The 24,200-nt window shown below is 57.6% G+C and overlaps 2 protein-coding genes across 5 annotated transcripts; one reads left to right on the forward strand and one right to left on the reverse strand.

The window, feature by feature from the left end:
• Positions 1-1,012: 1,012 nt before the first annotated feature.
• Positions 1,013-12,885, reverse strand: TST (thiosulfate sulfurtransferase). 2 transcript variants are annotated; one of them, XM_043562482.1, is made up of 3 exons: positions 12,764-12,885; positions 11,480-12,095; positions 1,013-1,474 (listed from the first exon to the last, which is right to left on the reverse strand). In XM_043562482.1, the coding sequence occupies exons 1-3, from the start codon at positions 12,857-12,859 to the stop codon at positions 1,176-1,178; spliced, it is 1,011 nt and encodes a 336-aa protein (XP_043418417.1). In that variant the 5' UTR covers positions 12,860-12,885; the 3' UTR covers positions 1,013-1,175. The 2 variants fall into 2 exon arrangements, with proteins under 2 accessions (XP_043418417.1, XP_043418416.1); XM_043562481.1 differs by having other exon boundaries at positions 11,480-12,806.
• Positions 12,886-13,041: 156 nt separating this feature from the next.
• On the forward strand, positions 13,042-21,423 carry MPST (mercaptopyruvate sulfurtransferase). 3 transcript variants are annotated; one of them, XM_043562483.1, is made up of 3 exons: positions 13,042-13,139; positions 16,673-17,300; positions 20,853-21,423. In XM_043562483.1, exons 2-3 carry the CDS (start codon positions 16,706-16,708, stop codon positions 21,149-21,151), a joined length of 894 nt encoding a protein of 297 aa, XP_043418418.1. In that variant the 5' UTR covers positions 13,042-13,139; positions 16,673-16,705; the 3' UTR covers positions 21,152-21,423. The 3 variants fall into 3 exon arrangements, with proteins under 3 accessions (XP_043418418.1, XP_043418419.1, XP_043418420.1); XM_043562484.1 differs by having other exon boundaries at positions 13,053-13,236; XM_043562485.1 differs by lacking the exon at positions 13,042-13,139 and adding an exon at positions 13,161-13,426.
• Positions 21,424-24,200: the final 2,777 nt, after the last annotated feature.

A 24,200-nucleotide genomic window follows, 5' to 3' on the forward strand; every position in this document is an offset into this window, starting at 1 on the left:
CTGAGCTTAGGATTCCCGTGTCAAATTCCGCCTTTGCCTTTCCCGGGGCACATATTGAAATAACCACTTAGAGCTGAGCCCGTGAAAAGTGAGGACCCTCTGCCCCAACCACCCTGTGAGTTAATGGGAACTCGCTGCCCTGCTCCGTCTCTCCTGCCCACGCAGGACCTGGGACAGAGGACCGCCCTTCCCCTGGCTCATCACCGCCCCCACCCCACCCATGGCTGGGATCTGGAAGTAATCAGTCTTGCGACTTGATTTCCTCTGTGTGGGTGCGCTGAAACCGCCTTTAGTCAAAAGGACCACAGGGTTTTCTTTCACTTTTCCAAGAGGGGGCTCAGACGCCAAGGGGGCTACCGGTTGACCTTGTGGGGGTGGCCTGTGCCCCCCTCGTTCAGCAAGTCTGATTATTCTTTTAATTTTTTTATGTGTATTTACTAGCGTCAGCAGGGGAGGGGCAGAGAGAGAGGGAGACACAGAATCGGAGGCAGGCTCCAGGCTCCGAGCCGTCCGCACAGAGCCCGACGCGGGACTCGAACTCACAAACCGTGAGATCATAACCTGAGCCAAAGTCGGACGCTCAACCCACTGAGCCACCCAGGCGCCGCTGAGCATCGCCTCCTCTGAGAGGCCCCAGGGCCTGTGTTGTGTGACGCCCATTCGATCCCTTCTTTGGAAGGCCAGATGCCCCCTCCACCATTCTTACCCCCACCCCCCGGAGGGCTGGGCCTACACCGGGAAGGGGAGGGGGCGGGTGCCCGGCTGTCCTTGCTTTCACTTCTCTCCACCTCCTGGGGCCCCTTCCCAGTGGGTCCCCGCGTGCTCCACCGGACATGGGAGACAACAGGCGACTTCTTCTGCCAGAACTAAATAATAGAGTGGCACCCTCAGGGCGGCCTCCCCAGCTAGGGGCTGCTCGGGAGGTTTCTTGCCCCGATGGGCTCTAGGGAGTCCGGAGGAGACGGGCATAGGGGGCCGGGGTGGAAGCCAGAGAGAGGCAGGCAAACACGGCTCCTCAGAAAAAGCGGTTTATTCCAGTGTCTGGGAGGAAAGGAGAGCTTTGCCCGGCAGTTCTCAAACCTAGTCGGTCTCCTTTGCCGACGAGGGACGCGCTGTGTGTCAGACTTCGGTCACTGAACAGACGGGAGCTTCTGGCCACTGAGGAGGCCCACCGCTCAGGCCTTCCCGCGCTGCCACTGGGACACGCGGGTCTCCGGGGGGGCCCGGTGGAACCACTCGAACCAGGAGCCGTCGTAGACGGCCACGTCGGGCTTGCCGCAGAGGTAGGCGGCCAGGGCAATGTGGCAGGCGGTGACTCCCTTCCGGCAGGTGGCAATGAGGGGCTGGGCCAGATTCACCTTCTTGGCCTCGAACAGAGCACGCAGCTCCTCTGGGCTCTTCTCGAAGCCGTCCTTGGTCAAGAAGTCCACGAACGGCATGTTGACTGAGCCTCGGATGTGGCCCGGATCCAGTCCTGGGCGCAGCAGAAGGCAAAGGGGGGGAAGGACAGGGTTAAGGGCGGCCTGGGGGCCGAAACCCGCGGAGGCTATAAGGATAGGAGCTACACGAAGGAACGTAAGGCCTTTGCTCTTCTTGGAGCTCAACTTCCTCCCGGCCCAACCTACAGGCAATGCTTGAGACAGAAGCCAAAGGGCACTCTCCCCCCAAACCCTGCCTTGAAGCAGGGATGTCCGAAGTCATACCTGCTTGAGGGGACAGGGGTGAGTCTCACCTCTGCCGCTCACCAACCTTTACACTACCGTTTTACCTCGGACAACGCTTCACTTCTCTGAATCGGTTTGCTCGTCTGTAAAATGGGCCCAATGGCACACAGCTGTCTCGTAGGGTCGCTGAGAAGCGAACGCTACGAGCCGTGCTGATGGCGAAGAACACAGCGGTGGGAGAGATGGGCCGGCTCTCGGGGAGATCACAGCCAGGCGGGGAAGACAGACGCTAAACGGATAACCCCGTGATTCGTTACACGTAATGTCGCTCCATCTTACAGATGAATACGCTGAGGCTTGGCCACGCGCAATGGCTCAGCTGAGGCCACACAGAGAGGCGAAGGCAGACCCGGGGTTCCACCGGGTCCCCTGAGGTTCCCGTTAAGCACCGGTGTGGGAAGCACATGTGACCTGGTGCTAGACGTACACTTGAACCCCAGCTCTGCCACTTACCAGCAGGGTGACCCCCTTAAGTGTCACTTCTCTGGGCCCCAGTTTCCCCCAGGGCTTGAACGGGAATGAGAGTACTCACGGGCAGGGGCTGTTGTCAGGGGTAAGGCCCCGACTACTGAGGCCGGCCCACCCACCCTCAGAGGCCGATGCTCTCGCCACCTCACCGCCTCCCTTGGGGGCAGGTGAGGACAGCGAGGGGTGGTCCCTGCAAGGCCGTCCTAGCAACCCTGAGAGGCTTGGCTAGGAGCAGAGTGGGAGGTTTGAGCTGGTCGAGGTCCCTTCCGGAAGAGTCTCCCCTCCCAGTGAGTCTGAGACCAAATGTGGTTTCAGAATAGCCAGCAAGTGGGGCAAAGGGGTCTGGGCGGAGGCCTTGGTCCCACCCTTAGCGTGCCAAAGGTCACTCCTCTCTTCCTCAAGCACCCCACACCCTGGCAGTCTTTGGATGCTGGGAGCGGGGCCCAAGGCAGGTCTGGGCGCCTCTTGGAGCTCCCTTTCCTCCAAAATCCCCCACCCCACCCCCTTACCCTGGACCGTGGGACAGAGCAGGACCAAGGTGGGCAGCAGGGGGAGGGAGGGGACTGGAGGAAGACACACACTGGGGCAGGGTGCAGCCAGGAGGCCCTGCATCCCTAAGCCTCAGCCTCCCCACCCGTGAAATGGAGAGATAACCCCGCCTACGTCACAGGCCTATGGGGAAGATTAGCCACTGTAGGCAGAAGCCCCTAGTGACCCCGGGCACACAGTAGGTGCACAGTCATGCCAGCAATGCCCCAACCCCCATCCCCTGAAGCCAAAGAAGATTCCAAAAATTCACCGGCATGAGTCAGGGGTTCCTTTGACCGCACAGAGGTCTCCACTTATACATTCCGGGGAGTCTTTCCTGTGGGAATTTTATCTCTTCGTCTGGAAATTTTCATCGGAGGCTGGCCGCCTGCCGCCCCTACCAGGGAGAAGCCAATGGATCTGTTGGCTTCAAGGGCCTCCCGTGCCAAGAAATCCAACTTAGAAATCTCTGGGCATCCAGGCAGTGGGCTGAATGGAAGTGTATTTCAAAGCGCGAGTGTCTGTGGAGTTCTGAATGCCGTCTTGTTTCTTTCCTCTGGTCCCCGATGCCAACAGCGCCCCTGCTTTCTTGGTTGCATAAAAGGCACCTCTTGGGAGTAGAGAAGTCTGGGGGGTTCCGTGACTCTGGCTTCCCAAACTGGGCCAGCCCCAGGAGGCGGGGGTCCCCCTCGTCTCTGCCAGCGAGGGCTCAGGGCCTGTCCGAGGAATTTAAATGAGCAGGTGCTGACCGCCTGTGCATGGCAAGGGCCGGGACGAACCCAGCCCAGAGAGCCTTGGAGAACAGCCGGCAGAAGGACCCAGAAGCAGGGGCCTTTTCTCCTCAGCCTAGCTTCCACTGCAGGCCCGTGGCTTTCCTCCCCCCAGCGGGCCTGCCGCCAGGCCGACACCTCTGGCCCCAGGCGTCAGGCAGTGGGTTCGCTCCAGAACTTCCCGAATCCTCACAAAGCCAGGAGATGATGGGGAGCCCAGGCTCAGAGAGGTGAGGTGGCTTACCTCAGGACACACAGGCCTGTGGAGTCAGGCGTGTCCGACCCTAAAAACCTGTGTTCTTGGACCACCCTGAACCTTTCTAGGAAAGGGAGAGGAGGCAGGGGGAAAGATGAGATGACCCCTCATATTCCTCAGCTGCTCAGAGGCCTGGGACTGTGGGTTCCACCTTTGGCCAGGAGGAGGCCAGTCACTGGGGGAGGCCATCGAGAGGGTGTGACCGCTGGTTGCCCCACGAGCTGGACCCTGGCCCTCGGACGCCCCTCGTCCCCACCCCTGTGCTGGGAATGTGCATTCTGCCTCCTTTCCCTGCTCCCAGAAGCTGCCCCAAAGACATGGCCTGGAGATAGTCATGTGGCGTTGAGACCAGCTGCATGACGTGTATGGGACTCAACCCAGTCAAGGCCTCCGTATAAACTTTTAAGGCTTGGCAGGTGCATGCAGAAATCTACTCATCTTGCCGCCGGTCAAGACAAGCCTTGTAAGTAAGTTCCCTTGCTTCTTAAACCTGCCACCCACATATCTGGAGCCGTCTGCCCCTTTCTTCAGTCTCCCCCTGCTCTCTGCATCTGGGGCTGGTTTCGGATTACCCCGGGACCCGGCCAGGAAACTGAAGAAAGGGGCCTTGGGAAAAGGCAATGGGAAAGAGGCATCGGCGGGGGCGACCCTACGTTGGGCCGTGACCTCTATGGGGGGAGGGGGTGGCCCAAACGTTGGGTACCCGCGGACCTCGGCACGGGTACAGGGAGGTCCCGAAAACACCTGCTGCCTTAATGCGCTCGCTTGAGGGGCTATGCGCAGAGAAATGAAACGGATGGCTGTCACAGTGCGCTGGCCTCCACTGCGGCCAGTTCGTCCGGACACTGAGGCCCAGCTAGAGGCTGAAAGTCAAGTTGGAAAGTGGGAAGAGCTGAGGTTTGAGAAGGACGAGCGGACGTCTCCTACCCTGCCGGCTTCGGGGCCGGCAGCCAAGGTGGGAGAGCAGGGCAGTCCGTCGGAGGTGTTAGCGTGCCCTTGTGCAAGGTGAGGAAGGCACGAGATGCTGTGGATTGAGATTCAGGAGCCTGTGACAAAGCCTGATTAGGGCGCTGAGAGGGGAATCCTTGAGCAAGCGACCAGAATCGAGGATGTTGCGGTGGAGGAGAAAGTGGAAATGCCCCCATGCCTTCCCACCCCGAATGCAAAGCAGAATCTTAAATAGCAGTTGTGGGGCGCCTGGGTGGCTCAGTCGGTTAAGCGTCTGACTCTTGACTTCGGCTCAGGTCACGATCTCCAGGTTCATGAGTTCAAGCCCCACGTCTGGCTCTGTGCTGACAGCACGGAGCCTGCTTGGGATTCTCTCTCTCCCTCTCTCCCGGCCCCTCCCCTGCTTGCTCTCTCTCTCTCAAAAATAGAGAAATAAGCATTTTTAAATAAATAAATAAATAAATAAATAAATAAATAGCAATTGCCCCCAAACCTGGGGGATAATCCACATTCTTTCTCTGGAAAGTCACAGTTGCAAATTTTATCACGTCTTTGATACGTAAACACCCCAGGAGTTAACCAAAACGCTATCCACAGAGACTGAAGGAAAAAATCTGGGGGAGGGCGAGGGGAAGCGTACAGATTGCTCTAGAAGTTCCCTCGTCCAAAGCCTGGCCCACAGCCTTCCTAAGATTACTCATCAAAGGCTAAGTTGCAGGGTCTCTGTCTGTTTCTACGTTTACATATGTCTATGGATATGGGCTAAGTATACATGTTTTTCTACCTTCTGAAGGTATTACCAAAATTAATTTGTACAAGAGCTCTATTTAATCAGCTTAAAAATAAGCTATATATCAAAGTGCACTTAGGTGAAATTGAAATTTCATTTGCTCTCACCGCCATAAAGGATAACAGTTTCTTGAACTATCAGTCCGTTCTTGACGGGATGGTCAAACAAAGATACTGTGTTTTATCGAAATAATTTCAGGGCATCTGGGTAGCTGAGTTGGTGAAGTGTCCGACTTCGGCTCAAGTCATGATCTCACAGTTCATGAGTTCGAGCCCTGCGTCGGGGTCTACGCGGACAGCTCAGAGCCTGGCGCCTGCTTTGGATTCTGTGTCTCCCTCTTTCTCTGCCCCTCCCCTGCTCTGCCTCTCTCTCTCTCTCTCTCTCTCTCTCTCTCTCAAAAATAAACATTTAAAAAATAATAAAATAATAATTTCCTATACTTCATATAGTCTTGATCAGGTCTTTGATTACTTAAGAAAAAAGCAGAGTCTTCCCTATTAAAAGAGCTATGTTTTTGGTTTTTAGTTTTGTTTCTGTTTTTGTTTTTGTTTTTCTACAAGCATGCAATTTCTATACTTGCCTTTGAGGCCTTTAATTGTCATTTTGGTTAAGTGGATAACTGAATATTGTTTCACGACGACCCGCGATCCTATGCGACCGTGTATTTTAAAACCTTTTGACTGAAGTCTCTATTTTATTCACATTTCCTTACTTTTTATGAAATGCCTTTTCTGTTCCAGGACCCCGTCTAGGAGACCACATTATATTTCATCTTCCTGTCTCCTTAGAATTCTCTTGGCTCTGACATTTTTTTTTATATTAAGTGAATGGATGTACTGTACCTATAGTCATTAACTACAACAAATGCACCATACTAATTAATATAAGACGTTAATAACACGGGAAACTGGGTGTGGGGGTATATGGGAACTGTCCTTTCTTTGCAATTCTTTCTGCGAATCTAAAACTGTTCTATATAAATCTACAACCTGATATAAATAAATAAATAAAACCTTTTGATATTTTAGGCAAAACTCCCCTAAGTCAAATTCGCAATGAAACCTTACCTACCCTGAACTAACTTGGGGATTTTCCTGGACCATCTCAAAAGACTTGGGTTTTTTTCCTCCTTGTAAAAGAGAAGTATGAAACTAATTAGACTCATTTCCCATGTTAAATTACATGGGAAGCCAAGTAGGATGGTTATTACTTTAAAATATATACCCCCAAAATAACCGAACCCCCTTGTCAATTGCATTAGCATGAACTCTTACCCAGATTTACTGCTTCACTTCGGATGCTTTTGCAAAAGCGTTCCGTCCCCCTCAGGTGTTCCACCTTCGGGGAGATTCATGGAAAAGACGGAGAAATAGAGGTTTCTGATAACTAAGATCGTACCACTGACCTGAATGAGAATTAATTACAGAGAGAGGCCCCCTAGGATTTTAGTCGCAGCTCTGGAAAGGGGGCAAACCTCTGGTCACCCCCACAGAGCACCAGCTCCTGGCAGTGGGTGCACAGGGCTCCTCCGGATGGAGACTCTCGGGGAGGAGTAAGCCACGGCAGCCAGTGGGCTGAACTCAGAGGGCGGAGAGTCCCCCCCTGCACCCTGGACTTTTGCCCTTTTTGCACGGACAGCTGGCCTATTTTAAAGGGATCAACCCTACTGGGGTTGCGGAGGGGTGGATGACCATGAGTGGGCCCTCATGGGGTCAGGGCATATGAGGGAATATTTGGGCTCGCCTGCAAGAGTCTGAGGCAGTCCTCCCCTTCTCCATATCCCGGCTCACGAGGCACTGACACCCGCCTGGCAATCAGGAGACTGAGGCCCTAGCCCGGGTACAACCTTCGGCAGATACAGCAGATCGGATGCATGGAGAGAGCGGCCGCCAGCGTGCCCGGGGAAGGCTGGCCTATTGCCAAGGATGCTCGATTGCCCCTGAAATACAGTGATTTGGTTAATCCACCAACAGCATGCCCCGTGTATTGTAAGCAGCACCCAAGGTGACTGGCAAAGGGGCCTGGGGTCATCACGAGAATTCCCCCATTGACGACAGAGGGGCAAATTGGGTATATTGCCTCCTCTCTCCCTCAGTGCAGGTTTTCGCTATGCTTGCTTTGTGTAGACACCGTGTCTGGCCTAGCCCAAGCTTTCCCCGATCACCAAACCAGGCTGCCACCATTAGGGTATTAGAGAAACGAAATGCCATGTTTAGACACCCTCATCAACCAAACAGTGATTGGGGGTCATACTGCAAAAGGGGACAACAGAGGGGCGCCTGGGTGGCTCAGTCAGTTGAGTAGCCAGCTCTTGATTTCGGCTCAGGTGATGATCTCATGGTTCACGAGCTCGAGCCCGGCCCCCATCGGGTTCCATGCTAACAGGGCCAGACTTGCTTGGGATTCTCTCTCCCCCTCCCCTACTTATGCATGCTCTCTCCTCCCACCTGAAAGCGCTGTCCCCCCCCCCCCCCCGCCCCCGTCCCCTACACGTGGTGCGCACAACCAGACAGAGGTCCTAAAGCTGACAATCTCTGTCTCCTTGAGGCCAGGTGGGCACATGTCATTTCCTGATGGTACATCACTGGGCTGCTGTCTCGCTCCCCATCCTGGCGGATGTTCTAGCACACGCACCAGCCCTTACTAAATTCAACCAGCGAGCCTTGAATGATAGTCACCAAAACCTGTCCTTGCTGAACCCTGAAACGTCTTTAACGAGAAAAGCTACCCCCCGAAACAGGATGGACTTAGACGGTGGCGCTGCCTTAAAAGGAGGCCATCATCCAGACAGAATGCTGTGTGTTCATATCTGGTGAGTCTATTAGGCATCACCTTCACTGCATCACGTGAGAATACAAGTAAATGCCCTGAATTATCTGAACCCCAGCCCAGGGGACTTAATAAACCAATGGTTCAGATGACGGCGCTCTTGATGGAAAATGCCATCCCTGACTTGGGGATTCATTGTCTTAATTCCGTATTTTCTCTTGCATGTGCCTGTGTATTGTCGCTATGGCGCCTGCCTCCAATGCAGCCGCATAGCCTCCAAAGGAGCCACCACCAGGCCCCGTGAAACCCCTTGCTGACGCCTCAGGGCACAGTGCAGAAGAGGGGGCATGCGTGTGAGGTGGTGAGAGCTGATGTGAGGGGTAGAAAGTCGGGGGAGGTCATGGAGAGCACCAGTTGACCCATGAGCTGGACTGGGACAGCTAGAGATGCCTCTCCCCCTCCCGGCCTTGGGATGTGCGTTCTGCTTGACTTCCCGGCTCCCAGAGGCCGCTCCAAGGACATGGCATTGAGATAGCGATGCGGTGTCGAGACCCAGCTGGACCGTGTGTATGTGACTCAACCCAGTTAATGCCTCTGTATAAACTTTCAAGATTTGGCAGGCGGGTGCGGAAATCTACCCGTCTTGCGGCCGGCCACCCAAGACAAGCCTTGTAAGTAAGTTCCCCTGCTTATGAAAACGGCTACCTACCCATCTGAAGTGGCCTGATCTTTCTTAGGCTTTGCCCTGCCCTCTGCATCTGGGGGTAGGTTTCAGATTACCCCGGGGGGTGGGTGGGAGGCTCCCAGCTCCTGAGGAGGCTGTGAACTAACACAGGATCCCATGAAGCAACACTATACCGTGAGGCTGTGACTTCCCCTCCCCCGGCCTCCCCTCTCCCCCAGTCCCTGTTTGTTGACACAGCAGTGGCCTTGGGAAACAGCTCCACCCTGAGGCCTGCAGACTGGGGTCAAACCTTGGCCACTCTGCCTCCTTAGAGAACCCACTTCTCCCTTTCCCACCTGTAAACTGGGATCAGTCCTAACCCCCACCTTCCACCAGGAGAGAACATGTATGAAACACTGGGCTGATAAAAATGCCTACTAGGGGGTCGATACCCTCTTCACCCTCACTGCCCTCAAGGTTTATGAAGATAACTGGGCTGGATCGACCGTCCCCTCCTTCGCTGGCTTTCCCCGGCGCTCTATAAGGTGAGCCCATTCCTTTCATTAAGGAGGGAAGGGTTCAGAGGCCAAGGACTCGCGAGGCTGCATAGGGTATGATGCAAGCTCATGGGGTGTCTCAAGGCGCTGCTCCCAGCTCCTGCTTCAGGACCCTCCTTCTGGGTGTTGCATCTGGACCCCGGAGCTCACGGGCTGCCTCCCTGAGCCCACCCCAAGCTGGGGACCGTGAACTCAGGGAGCCTCATATGCCTTTGTGCCCCCAAACTATGTTGCCTGGGAGGCCAGCAACGCCTCTTAGGGAATGAGGGAGGGGAGTGCCACTCCATGCTTTCTGGGTGGCCCAGGGCTTTGCAGAGCTCCTCCCCCTTCTCAAAATACCCTTCCAGCCAGGTGGGGAGGGCTGGGCTTTCCTCTTTTCATTTTATAACGAGGGAACCCAGAGAGGCCAAGACAGCGGATTGAGATCCCCCCCACACAGGGGGGGGCTGACCTCTCCTGTGGATCCTTGCTCCCTGGGATCTGGAGGCGGTGGGAGGAGGGAGAATGGGGAGGGACTCTCCTCTGAGCCTCAGTGTCCTCATCTCTAAAATGGGAGTGAGGAGATTGGATCTGACACCTCTTCGCTTATTTCCAGCTTGCTTCAGGGCAAGCCCCGAGGCAGCAAGGGAATCAACTCTACCATTCATCTCCCAAGGGGCACTGAAAGTTCTAAGGAGACAAGACGTGTGAAACTGAGGCAAGGGTGGGGCTGCTGGAAGGGCCGGGCCAGAAGTCTCTGCATCTTCAACTCCAGACCTTCAGAGAGCAAGGGGGGGGGGGGGGGGGGTGTACATGGGACCTGGAAGAAGTCCAGGACTTTGCCACTAACTGGCCATGTGGCCTTGACCTGCCCCTGCCTCTGTGTGCCTCAGTCTCCCCTCTGTCCCATGAGGTGATCTTTCAGGACCTCCAGCCCGGAGAGTGTCCGAAACTGTTGTCACAGAGTCCTCTCCCCTCAGAGGCACAGAAAATTAGGAAAAATGTTGCACGGGAGTTAAGAGTCTGCAGACCCTGCCCGAGGACAGAGCCCAGAGCCAGGAGGTGCCGACCATTCTGAGGGCTCAGGCCAGCCGGGGCCACCAGAGACCCCCAAAGCAGTGAGGTCCCGGCCACCAGAGGTGCCCAGGCAGGGGCCGGAGGAAACCTAGCAGGGTGATGGTGAGACTGCTATGGTTCTCTGTTAGGAGGTTCTAGAACTCAGCATGTCCTCTCCTGAGACTCCCCCACCTCCAGCAATGTAGAACCCCCCAGGCCTGCCCTTTGTCCGCAGCAGAGGATTCGCGAGCCACCTCCCTGTGGATGCCTGGCTTAGAGCACTGGTTTCAAACCAGTCGGCACTGGGCGGAATTCCCGACTCTGCCATTTAACAGAGCCAGTAACTTAATGTCCTCACTTCTCAGTTTCCCCCTCTCTAAAATGGGGATATTAGGCCTTCTCGGATGAAGGACAGGATGAGATAATGCAATGTGAACTACTCAGCACGAAATGGCAGCTACTCTTAATAGCTCTGCAAACAGGCTGCAGCTCTTTGGAAAGGTCAGGGGGTCCGGGAGGGCTGGAAGGAGGGAGGGGGTGCTGCGGGAAGGGCAGGGTTGATGTCCGTGGGGGTTTCCGGGGAACCGGAGCGGCCCCAACAAGCTAGGTGTCCTTGGGAGCTTTGCACAGAGATGCACGTGTTGGCTCATGGGCATACTTTTGGGCATGTGGGGGAGGAGTGCCTGGGCAGGGACGTGGGTGGAGATGTCACCAGTCACCTCTGCTGATGCCACCCCATGCGGATACCAGGTCGCTAGTTAGCACGTGGCTATGGGAACACGTATGTAGGTCCAAAGCTTTTGGTTTTGGCTCTATTCTCTCATTTCACAGATGCAGACTGGGGCCCACGTATGGGAGAACTGAACGCAAAAGCTGGGAGAGGGTCCCTGACATCCCTGCTCTCCATCATTTCATTGGGCAGTACCCCCCCACCCCCACCCAGGGATCACCCACCCAGCAGGACACGTACCTACTGCATCTGGCTCTGGCTCGGTGCCCAGGTACCGTCCTTGGGACCGGGCATCCACCAACTGGAACCTCTTAGACTCAAGGTTCTCCAGCACCTGCTCGTAGGTCTTGAGCAGGGAGCGGTCCAGTGTGGCTTCGAAGTTAGCCGGCTCTGGGCGTGAGGGCTCAGATGTCACCGGGTGGCCCTCCTTCAGCCAGTTCCGGAAGCCGCCGTTGAGCACCGACACGGTGCGGTGGCCGAACACACGGAACATCCACCAGACCCGCGGCGCATAGAAGGAGCCCAGGTGGTCACCATCGTAAACCACCACGTGGGTCTGGTTGCTGATGCCCAGGCGGCCCACGTAGTGGGCGAAGTCGGCCTCGCTGGGCAGCATCATCTCGTAGGGCGACGCCGCGTCCCGGCACTCCTCCATATCAAAGAAGGAGGCGCCGGGCACATGGCGCTCTAGGTACTCCTTGCGGGCCTCGCGGGTGCCCGGCGAGTACCAGGACGCGTCCAGCACCCGCAGGCCAGGCCCCAGCTTGCCAGCCCGAACCGACTCCGCCAGCCACTTGGTGGAGACCAGCGCCCGGTAGAGCACCTGATGGACCATGGTTTCAGCTCTGCGCATCACCTGGCGCGGGTGGAAACCAGGAAAAGAGAGCAGCGTGTGAGGGCCGTGCGTGCAGGGGAGCGGGACCTGGGAGGAGCTTTTTCCCACCGCGCTCCCCGCAGGGCGGCGTGTTTGCAGAGGCCCAGCCACCCGGCAGGGCCCGGGCACCCAGTGGGAAGGTTTGCATTCCCTAAGGAAGGGCTGCTCCGCCCCTCCCTGGGGCCCCCGCGCCGAAGGGGGCGGGGCGAGAGCTCCCCGGAGCCCCACTGGGGGAGCTGGCCCGGAGGGCATCTGGCTCCGGAAGCTACCATACAGGCGTTGGAGATCCTGCCAGAAGAGAGAGGCGAAAAGATGGCCAGGAGGAGGAAGGAGATGACATGTGGAGCGGAGAAGCCCCCTTTGGTGGGAGGGTAGGGGAGTGGGCGCCTGGGGGGAGGGGTCGCTGGAACCCGCAGAGGCCCTCGCTCGCGCCCCCGGCAAGCGCGCCCGCGGCAAATCTCGGCAGCCTGGGCGGACTCGCCCGCCTCCAGACTGGCCCGGGCTCGGTACCCTAGCTGGGTCGGAGGCTCCCAGGGCACCCCGTCCCGCTTTCGCCAGGGGGACCCTCCCCTGGGTTGCCGGGGCCAGATCGGAGGCCCAATCCCGAGCGGCCGGGGTGCCTGGCCGCCGCCCCACCCGGCCGCACTCACTCGCCCTCGCCGCCGCCCTGGCGCTCGCCCCCGACCGCTGGAGAAGTTGGCCGGTTCAAACCCAGAGCTCACAACTCCCCGGCCGGCCCGCACCATCGCGCCGCCGCCGGAGGGGGGTACGGCGCGCCGCCCGCCACGCCCCCGCCTCGTGCAGGCCCGCCGCGGCCGCCCCCCCCGCGCCGTCCCACCCAGCGCAGCGCCACTCGGACCCCGGGGACCCGCCGGGAGGGCGCGGGGGGCGCGGGGGCGGCGCGGGGCGGGACGCGGCGGCGCGGGTGTCCCCCTGGCCCAGAGAGTGGAAGGCGCGAGCAGCCGCGGCTCCGAGTGGCCGCGGCGGTGGGCAGTGCTCCAGTCTCCTCCCTTCGGCCGGCGTCAGGTTGGTGGCGGGAGGGGGGGACGACTTCGGGCGCGGGGAGGGGGCGCCCTGCTCTGGGGCCATGACCGAGCCCGGAAGCGCAGAGCCCGAGACCGGGGTAACTGTTGCGGCATCGCGCTTGCCTTTCTCTGGGGGGAGGTCGATCATCGGGGTGCGCGGCGCGGGGCTCCCCCGCGGGGCCAGAGCGGAGTAGGGGGCTGCAGTCTAGGAGGGAAGACGCGCCCCGGAGTTCGCCCTAAGGATGGCTGTCCGCCGCCGCTCGGGGCGGCCTGCTGGGTGACGTCCGAGTGAGTGGCGGGTGGGGAGGTGGGGGGGTAGGGGGGGGTAGGGGGGGGTGTCACCTGGTGCCACCATAGAGGGTAAGAGGGAGGGAAGAGGACCAATGAAACCCCACAGAGAGGCCAGGGAGACAAGGCCGAGGCTCCAAGAGGAGAAACTGGCAAAGAACTTGCCGGAGCAAAACGAAACTAACATTGGCCAAGGCCTGCTCGGTGAGATACTGCGCTCCTAGGGCCTTACTGACTTCTCACAACAACCCTACGGAGTAGGCCAGAAACTTTACATTTCGAGAGCAGACAGACAGGCCTAGCTGGTCACCCCACGGGCACACCAAGCAATTGAAGCCCATCGGATCTGCCTCGGTTTACCTGGCTCCACCCCAAAGCCTCATGCTTTTCAAAATAATTGCCTTTGTTTTTAATTAACCTATTTAATTATAAGGTTACAGCGTTTGGTTTTTAACAATGGGCCGTGTTTAACAACCAGGCGACATCATTCCTGAAAAATCTTAACAACTGGTCCTTGAAAGCTGGTGGCTCACCCCTGCTCCTAAGCCGCTTTTGCATTCGTGTTACATATGTCCCGAATGCTTTTTCTCCTCTCCCTTGGAAAGGCTCTTTTTTATTCTGAAATAATGCTAGTCTCACAGGAAGTTGAGACATTCATACTTTGACAAGCATTTGGCCTCCAGAATCTTCTGAACTTTGTGCTTGGCCCTGACGTGCGGGGGGGGGGGGGAGGGGCGGGGTACCAGGAAGGAGCAGACTAGGGGGAAGTCCTCGAGGATAGCCCAGTCTGCCTGGAGCCCCTCTTCTTCCAGGGCCCCCCCCCCCCCAGATGGCAGCCTGGGGCTCACACTTCCCCTAGTGGGTATAGACACTTGCGAGATACAGCTAGGGCTGTCCTGTGGGTCCTGGAGTCCTTCACTCCCAGAGCACCCCCACCCAGAGCACCCCCACCTGAGGTGGTCCAGGCTTGGCGAGCGGGGCCAGGACCTGGGCCCCGCCCTTCGGTGACACACAGCCTGCTCCCCGGACCCTCCCCTGCCTCCTGCAGTCCTTTGTGAGAACTGACCATAAAGTGGGGGACGGGGGAGGCCAGGCCGGGTGACCCCAGACCTCCCAAGTCCCACCCAATCCTGAAATTCTTAAGATTCTAGATGTGTTGTTGTTGTTGTTGTTGAAAGGCCACCTATGGGAATAACTTTTCAGAAATCATTGGGTTTTTATTAAGCTGTTTTTAATGATTATTGACACCGGCCATTTGTAGTGCATTGTGATGGCCCCTCGACAGTCATTAACTGTTCATTAATCTCCACCATAAGAGCTGAAGGTTGGAAGCTCCATTATAAGAAGTGAAAATGGCCGGGGAGCCTACCATGCCCGCCCTCGCACGGCTAGTTAAGGAGCCGAGTGATTCGCACTGACTTGAGGCCGGGGCTCTGATTCCCAGTCCAGGGTTCTTTCTACTCTAAATGGATCCTTGGATAGAAAACCAGGAGCCCCAAGAATCCCAGGGGGCAGGAGCCACTGTGGTTCCCAGATGGGTTCTTTAAGAAGGGACCCACAGCACCCGCCAACACTATTCAGCTGTGGTAGGACCCACGGGCACTGAGATGGCCCCTTAGCCAAAAAAAAAGCCACCTCGGGGCAGCCTCCTCATCCTGAAGGTCAAGCCGCAGTTTCCTGGGCCCCTGGAAAAGTCAAATCAGTTTGCGCGCACTTCCTCCTCCTCCAGGAAGACTTCCCACTTCCTCTGCTCCCACCCTAGGCTGAGGTATCGGTCCCTGGTGTTTGCACTGAACCCCAGACTTTCTTCAATGATGCTGTCCTTTGGGCAGGCCCGTGGCCTGTCTTTACCCGCCACAGCCCCCCGTCCCCCGGGGCCTGGCAACGTTAAGAGTTTCTCAGTGTCCAGCACAAGGCCTGGCCGCGTGGGTGGAGTTGAGTTCCTAAAAGCCAGACTGGGAGAGGCTGGGTACAAGGGGTAACACTGTGGACTGATTAGGCCCTGGTCATCACCGACCCGAGGCTGGGGAAGAGGTCCAGCCTCCAGAATTGACCAGCTGTGTGAGCAAGGCCAAAGCACATCTCTAGTTGCCTCGCGCAGAAGGCAGACATTGTCATAGGCCCACCACTAAAGGCCACGGGGCTTAGCGTGTGGCCTGGCCCACGAAGCACCTGTTCTCTCCCCACCCCTTCTCTGTGGCAGGACGGCCTGGTATGGATGGTAAGGCTGTGCCCTGCCAACGGGGTATGGGGGTTGACCTGTGGCTCAGGCTCCACCCACCCAGTCACGTGCCCTGACGGAAGGGGCACCTTTCCCTAACCCGCGCGGAGGCACCTGACGAACTAGGGGCTGTCTGTACAGGTGCCCAACACATTCAGGGCATCCTGGCCCTGGCAGGCTGTGGCCTGCGTGTCATGTCATGGGCTGTGTGTACTCTCAGTGGCTGGCCCACAGGGGAGTGGAAGGGACGGTGGGGGGGGAGGCGCTGTCACTGTTGCTGCTGCTGCCCCGAGTTTCAGAGACTCAGTTCAGGCCCAAGGGACAAAATCTGACCTGGCTGGACCCCCAGGGCCTGCACAGCACTGGCCAGCGAGAGTCAGGATTCTGGTGTCGCCGCCACTTTAGCTGTTGACCTTGGCCACTGGAGCCTTTAAACTTCAGCGCCGCCCTCCGTGATAGTGAGAATATCCCCTACCAACCTTCCGGAGGCTACTTGTCCGGCGAATAATTGAGAGCCTACTCTGTGTCCTGCAGGGTTCCGAGGTATTGTGAGATGAAATGATACATAGCAAGGAGTCAGTAAATTCAGCTACTGTTTCCCGTGAGGCTGCTTATATAAACGTTTGATGAAGAAGTTTACGAATTCCACCAGGGACCTTGGGGAGGGACTGAGACTTTGCCCCCTGCTTGCCTTCCTGTGGTTGAACCTGTCCCTACCGCCCCCCCCCCCCCCGACCCCGGCAAGCAGCGATGAAGGGTCCGCCTGGCCCCCTCCCAGGGGTCAGGGTCATTCCGTTGCTCTTCCCCGTGTAGGTGTCCTGGGTGGGAGGGGGGGGGGAGGGGAGGCCCCGGTGACCGAAGTCTGCCCCTGGGGTTGCCTCTGCCGGTTTTGTGCTCCCTGGACTCTGCCCTCCCGGGGCTCCACCGCCCCTGCGGGCTAGTGCCAGACCCAGCGGTGCGGGCATGTGCAGCGACCTGGCCGGCCTCTTCCTCGATTCCCTCCTGACATCCTCCCTGTCGCCCAGGCTTGCAGCCGCGGTGTCGCCGCCACCGCCACCATGCCCCCACAGCAGCTCTTCCGCGCGCTCGTGTCGGCGCAGTGGGTGGCCGAGGCGCTGCGGACCCCGCGCGCGGGACAGCCCCTGCAGCTGCTAGACGCCTCCTGGTACCTGCCCAAGCTGGGCCGCGACGCGCGCCGCGAGTTCGAGGAGCGCCACATCCCCGGCGCCGCCTTCTTCGACATCGACCAGTGCAGCGACCGCACGTCCCCCTACGACCACATGATGCCCAGCGCGGCGCACTTCGCGGAGTACGCGGGCCACCTGGGCGTGGGCGCCGCCACCCACGTCGTGATCTACGACGCCAGCGACCAGGGCCTCTACTCTGCGCCGCGCGTCTGGTGGATGTTCCGCGCCTTCGGCCACCGCACCGTGTCGCTGCTCGACGGCGGCTTGCGCCACTGGCTCCGCCTGGGTCTCCCGCTGAGCTCGGGGAAGAGCCGCCCGGCGCCCGCCGAGTTCCGAGCCTCGCTTGACCCCGCCTTCGTCAAGACGTACGAGGACATGAAGGAGAACCTTGAATCCCGGCGCTTCCAGGTGGTGGACGCCCGCGCCGCCGGCCGGTTCCGCGGCACCGAGCCCGAGCCCCGAGACGGTAACAAACACGCGCGAAGGGGCGGGAGGTCACCTGGGGCGCGGGGCCAGGGGCGCGCTGAGCCCTGCCTCGGCCTCGCCTTTGAAGGACGCCGCATGGGGCGGGGGCGTGAGATGTGGTTTCCAGTCGTCTCGCTCTCTGAGCCTCCCTGGCTTTATTCCTTAAAAGTGGACACGAATACTTGCTTTGCCCCCAGACTCATTGGGAACCCAGGGCGCCCTGTATCAGGGTGAGAAGCCAAACAGCCCCGCCCCAATTCTGCGGATGTAGGGCGGTCTCTGCGGAACAGGAGGGGCGGCAGGAGAAGCCCCCAAAGGGATGGGGCCTGATCGGGTGTACCCACCCCCCGGCTGTTGATGGAGGCAGACTGGGGGAGGAGGAGGGGGAGGAGTCTGGGGTAGGGGAGTGGATGTAAGGCCCCTAAGGGGTCAAGGCTTGCAGAGGGCAGAGAGAGGGGCCCTGCGCGCGCGTGCGCGCGCGCGCGCGGGATCACCGGCCCCAGGTTGGAGAGAAACTGAATAGAGGTGGCTGCTGGCCTGGGTTGGAGCAGAGCCCTGTGTCTGGGAGCTGAATTCTCCAGGCAAGGAGACCACAGGGAAGCCCTGGACGACGTGGGCAGGGCTCCCCGCAAACGGATAGGCCAATGGCCACGGTCGTGTGAGCCTTTCAATGACCCCGACAGATGGGTGGTGTCATTGTACCCAGGAGGAAATGGAGTCTCAGAATGGCTACCTCGCTGGAGGTCAGGAAGCAGCCCGGCCAGGCGCTGGGGCGGTACATTTAACTGCAGTGAGCAAGCAGTCATTACCCAGCCTTTTGTCTCTCGTGCCTTTTTCAGGGGGGATGCAAGGAAGTTGCTACTTGGTCTTGGGAGTCTGTCCCTGAATGGCATCCGCCTCCCTACCGCCCCTGAATGAGGGTGGGGCTTCTGCTCAGTGCTTACAAAGCAGCTTGGGCCCGACCTCTTACTGTTTCACATGGCCCCAGGGTAAGGGTCGGCCCTGCTCCCCGGGCATCCCCAAGGACTGACCCAACAGCTGGCATGGGATCAACGTCCCAGAGAGATCTGGGGACTCGAGAAGGACCCCGCTACATGGAACCATGCAGAGCAGTGTTGACCTGAGATCCAACCGTAGGGCACTGCTGATAGCCAGCCATTTTGGAACCCGCACAGGTGACAATTTTATGTGGTTCCACCTTGAACCTGTTAGGTCCTTCAGCTCAGCCCTTTGGGGGAGCGGGTGGGGGCAGTGAGCCACTTGGCCGGTCACCTAATCTCTGAACTGCAGCGTTTGCAAGTGCAAAATAAGAGGAGAAAACAGGGCTTGGTAAGGATGTGGTGAGCGGCAAATGTCAAAGGAGAAGACAGGTATAGAGCGCTCAGCACACATAAGGTGCCCTCAAGGAGGGTGACGTAATTCCTGTGTGCTTCGTCCGTGCTTATGGCTCTTTACAGAGGCGCTTAAATGCTCACCTCTCCTGCTTGCTCACCTGTAAAGGAAGAGATGATGGCACACACCTAGCAGGCTTGTTGTAGAGACCGACCGAGCCCAGTGCGCATAAAAGCTGGGTCTAGATCAGTGGAGGGCATCACATCGTTGCCGTTGTTCAGCGGGGTGGGGGAAGCCTGCTTTGCTTGGTGGGGTTCGAGGCGCGGGGACAGCCCTGCTCGGACAGCGGCCAACCCGGGTCGAGAGCTTGCTCTCCTTCCTTGCTCCAGTTCGGTCTCTACGTGATGTCTCTCAGTGAGCCTTTGCTGCAGCTAAGTGGGGGTGCAGGGCGCATTCCAACCTCACCACGGGCTCAGAGCGCTGGCTGGGTGCTAAGGTCTAGCAATAACTGTCGACACGGGTCCGCAGCTCTCTGTAGGAGTGTCACCCGCTGCAGGGGGAAATCGAGGCAGAAGCCACGAGGCTAGAGCCTCACCCTGGAGTCTGAATGGCCGGGATTTTTGAATCATGGGCTGTGAGGGTTTATTTTGTTGCGAGTCTCAGTCCTTGGCGTGAAAATGGGAATATTACTAACACCTGCCTCGCAGAGGGTGGTGAAACCAAATGACCGGGTTTAGGGGAATGACCCTCTTCATGAACAGCGTTCTAGCCTTGCCCTCTAGGGGTCTTGTGCTAGGATCAAAATGATCTTTTGAAAACGGAAGTCTGGTGTCCCCTTGCAGTCAGGTCAAAGCCCTACATCTTTTTTTTTTTTTTAATGTTTATTTATTTTTGAGAGAGAGAGAAAGAGACAGAATGTGAGTGGGAGAGGGGCAGAGAGCAGAGACAAAGAATCTGAAGCAGGCTCCAGGCTCTGAGCTGTCAGCACAGAGCCCGACATGGGGCTCGAACCCATGAACTGAGAGATCATGACCTGAGCTGAAGTTAAACGCTCAACCCACTGAGCCACTCGGGTGCCCCAAAGCCCTACATCTTAATCCAGGCCTGCTATGGTGTTCCCGTGCCTCCTGGTTCCTCTTGGGCCTCGACCTCCCCCCATGTCTGGGCTTTGGCCCAATGACTTTTACCCCCTCTAAAGATTCCCCTTCCCCAGCCTGGCGTGCCCTCAGCCCCCACTGCCCAGACCTCTCTACCTGATAGAACCCTGCTCACCCTCAGCGCCTTCTTAGAGAAGCTTCCCTGTCCTCGCAGCCTGGTGGTTAACAGCCCCAGCTCTGGGGCCCCTCTGACTCGGGCAAGTTAGTCTGTGTGCCTCACGCTCCTCGTCTGTGTAAAAGGGAGGATGATCATTTCTGTCCCGTAGAGTCTGGGGGGAGAAAATACAGCAGAGGGGCTCCTCACAGTGCCCGGCACAAAGTAAGCGCTCAGTAACACCAGCTATCATGATTACTGTTTTTTGTTTTGTTTTTTTTTTTAACGTTTTTATTTATTTTTGAGACAGAGAGAGACAGAGCATGAACGGGGGAGGGTCAGAGAGAGAGGGAGACACAGAATCGGAAACAGGCTCCAGGCTCTGAGCTGTCAGCACAGAGCCTGACGCGGGGCTCGAACTCACGGACCGCGAGCTCGTGACCTGAGCCGAAGTCGGCCGCTTAACCGACTGAGCCACCCAGGCGCCCCTCATGATTACTGTTAATACCTCTCATAATATGCCCCCATAACCCCCCGCAGGGTGTAACACCCTCATACTCGTAATGGCTCAGTTATTGCCTGTCGGCCCTGCCAGATCGATTTCTGTAGGGCAAGTGCAATGACCCCTGGCCAGGCGGAGGGAGGGCTTACTTATCTTTGTTGCCCCCAGGGCGCATAGGCGATCGGGAAACTGGGGGCAGAGCGAGGCTCTGGTGGGGTCTGAGTCTTGGGTTCCAATTCTAGCCAGCAATTTGCTGGATGCGGGACCTTGGGCAGTACGGAACCTCAGCATCTCTGTCCGTAAAATAGGAATGCCTGTGAATAGCGCCTGGGTTGCCTGGCTGTGAGGACTACACGAGATGAGGCACATAGAGGGTTAGCGCCGTGGGCGCATGGGAGGCTCTCAGTACCCGGGGGCCATTCATACCCCCTTTGTGTGTGTTCCCTCCTTCCTGCCCTCCTGCTGCAGGCATCGAACCTGGCCACATCCCCGGCACTGTGAACATCCCCTTCACGGACTTCCTGACCCAGGAGGGCCTGGAGAAGAGCCCCGAGGAGATCCGCCGTCTGTTCCAGGACAAGAAGGTGGATTTGTCCCAGCCACTGGTGGCCACGTGCGGCTCCGGCGTCACAGCCTGCCACGTGGCACTGGGGGCCTACGTCTGCGGCAAGCCCGACGTGGCCATCTATGATGGCTCCTGGGTAGAGTGGTACATGCGTGCCCAGCCAGAGGACGTCATCTCCGAGGGCCGGGGGAAGACCCACTGAGGGCAGGGTCAGGACACGGGAGGCAGCGCCCAGCCTGGTTGTTCTGACTCTGCCTCGACCGAGAGAGTGTTTCTTCCTGCAAGTCAGGTGGCGCAGAGGACGACATCCCAGAGGCCAGGAGTTCTGTCGACCTGCGGGCTCCCAGCCGAGGCCGGAGAGAAGGTGGTGGTGGGACAGAGGGAGGCAGTGCCCCATGTGCTGAGCGGGGGTCCTGCCTCCCTTCTGTTTTCCCTGTTGAGGAAATAAAACAGCACAGTGCCAAATGCTTCCAACTGTGGGGCTGCCTGGTTTTCCTAAGGAGCCGGTGGTCCAGAATGCCCAGCGAAGGGAGCTCGGTGGAGCCTGAGGGTCTGGGGGCTCCTGCCCCTGCCTTCCGAGCAGGGCTGGAGCCCCAGAGCCCTTCTAGTCCTGTGAGCAGAATGCCCCCAGCCAACCATCCTCCACCCCATAATGCTGGGGGTCTCCCCTTCTGGCTTCTGGGCTACTGAGAGGTGAATCTTGCTGTGCTAAGGAAAATCTCTGCCTACCCCCCAACCCCCCCACCCCAGGCCCAAGGGTCGAGGCTCTATCTTCTTCCTTCTGTATTTGTCCTTTGTGCAGAGATGGAAATGGTGTCTGAGAAGGCCCCAGATGGCCCCTGCCTGCAGCCAGGTCACCCCTCCCCGTCTCCAAGCCTCCAAAGAACCCCTTAGTAGTAGACAGGCCGCATCCGTCGGTACTGGGGAAAACCCTAGAAGAATGAAACCAGAGGGGGCACTGACTTACCCAAGGTCACACGATGGATTACAACAGAGCTGGACCAGACCCAGATTTCCTGAACTCCGAACTTACTCTTCTTTGTACCTGCGACCCCCCCCTCCCCCGCCGCCGCCCATCACATTTCCTCTGACACTGAGTCACCTCCCAAGTCCACGGGCAAGAGGGAGCCGATAGGATAGTATCGGGGTTTCTGAATGAGAGCTCTAAATTAAGTCCCAACCTCTCGGAGTCTGTTTCCTCACCTGTAAAAGGAAAATAATGCGTACCTCAGGAGGAGGATGTCAGACAAAGGTTTCGGCATTGCGGAGTCCCATTTCTCGAGCTCAGGGTTTCACAACCTCAGCGCTCCTGACGTTCGGGCGGGATAATTCTTTTTTTTTTTTTTTTTTTTTCAACGTTTTTTTGTTTATTTTTGGGACAGAGAGAGACAGAGCGAGGGAGACACAGAATCGGAAGCGGGCTCCAGGCTCTGAGCCATCAGCCCAGAGCCCGACGCGGGGCTCGAACTCAGGGACCGCGAGATCGTGACCCGGCTGAAGTCGGACGCTTAACCGACTGCGCCACCCAGGCGCCCCGGGGCGGGATAATTCTTTGTTGCCGAGGCTGTCCTGTGCAATGTAGGACGATTAGCAGCATGTCTGGCCCCCAGCCAGTAGTACGGACCAGTTGTGACAACCAACAAACGTCTCCAGGCATCACCAAGTATCCCCCGGGAGGCAAAAATCACCCTCGATTGAGAACCACTGCTTTAGGAGCAAATAACAGTTGAGCACAGCAGTCAGAAACAGTGTAGACCAGGACTCCCAACGTGGAGGGGATCCTTCATCACGCCCCCTCCCCCTGGAGGCTGAGTTTAGCCATCCAGAAAGCTCCTTCCTTTTATACTTCCTTTTTAGGCTTCCAAGCCTCATTTTCTCTCCTGGAAACGTCCCCGCCTCTTTGCTTCAGGGAGGGGGCTTCGTCTACAGATGCATGTGAGTTCGGATCTGGCTTCTGTCTCAGCTGCCCCCTACAAGGCTGCCTGACCTGGGACACTGCTGAGCCTCTCCGGGCCTCAGTTTCTTCATCGTTAAAAAGGGAGTCATCATACTTTCCTTGAGAAATACGGGGATTAAATGAGAGAATGCACTGAAACCGCTTAGCTTGGTGCTGGGCACGGAGTAAATATCAAGTGTTCCTGTTATTTTTTTATTTTATTTTATTATTTTTAAATTTTTTTTAAATTTATTTTGAGAGAGCGAGAGCAGGGGAGGGGCAGAGAGAGATGTTGGCAAGGCATCCCACGCAGGCCCCACACCGTCAGCGCAGAGCCCAGCTTGGGGCTCGAACTCACGAACCATAAGATCATGACCCGAGGCAAAATCAAGAGTAGGACGCTTAACTGACTGAGCCACCCAGGTGCCCCCCTGTTTTTTTTTTTTTTAACGTTTATTTTTTTTTATTTTTTTTTATTTTTTTTTAATGTTTATTTATTTTTGAGACAGGGAGAGACAGAGCATGAACAGGGGAGGGTCAGAGAGAGAGGGAGACACAGAATCTGAAACAGGCTCCAGGCTCTTAGCGGTCAGCACAGAGCCCGACGCGGGGCTTGAACTCACGGAGTGCGAGATCATGACCTGAGCCGAAGTCGGACGCTTAACCGACTGAGCCACCCAGGCGCCCCTAACGTTTATTTTTGAGAGAGCGGCAGCAAGGCAGAGAGAGAGGGAGACACAGAATCTGAAGCAGGCTCCAGGATCTGAGCCGTGAGCACAGAGCCCGACTCGGGGCTCGAACTCACAAACCCCGAGATCTCGACCTGAGCTGAGCCACCCAGGTGCCCTGCCCCCTGTTGTTGTTTTTTAAAGGACTTTTACTTTCGAGGCATGTTGAGTGCCTCCTGTATGTCTGCGTTCAGGGAGAGAGGACAGTGAATAGGAGAATTATGTTCCTGCCCTGGTAAAGCTTCCCAACCAGGGAGTAAAACTGGCCCGTGCTACCATATTTCCAGAAGGAAGGGAGTAGTACCGTGAAGTGATGACAGAGTCCTGTTAGAAGTGAGAAAAACAAGATCGGAGAGGTTGAGCGATTTGCCCAAGGGCACACAGCTAGTTTGAGAGCGGGGCCTCACCTGCAGTTAGAAGTTGCAGGGGAGACGCCCGCCCAGTGGGTCTTGCCCCGGGTGGTTTTCCAGATTTCACGATTAAGGGAGAATGGAGTGTAACGCAGGGTTTGGACACACCAGTGACAAGCTCAGGGAGGACAGCCACGTGTCTCCCAGCTCCGCGAGGAGACCCTCTGAGCTGTGGGG

The sequence above is a fragment of the Prionailurus bengalensis genome, chromosome B4 (genome assembly GCF_016509475.1).
Source record: "Prionailurus bengalensis isolate Pbe53 chromosome B4, Fcat_Pben_1.1_paternal_pri, whole genome shotgun sequence".
NCBI classification, from domain to species: Eukaryota; Metazoa; Chordata; class Mammalia; order Carnivora; family Felidae; genus Prionailurus; species Prionailurus bengalensis.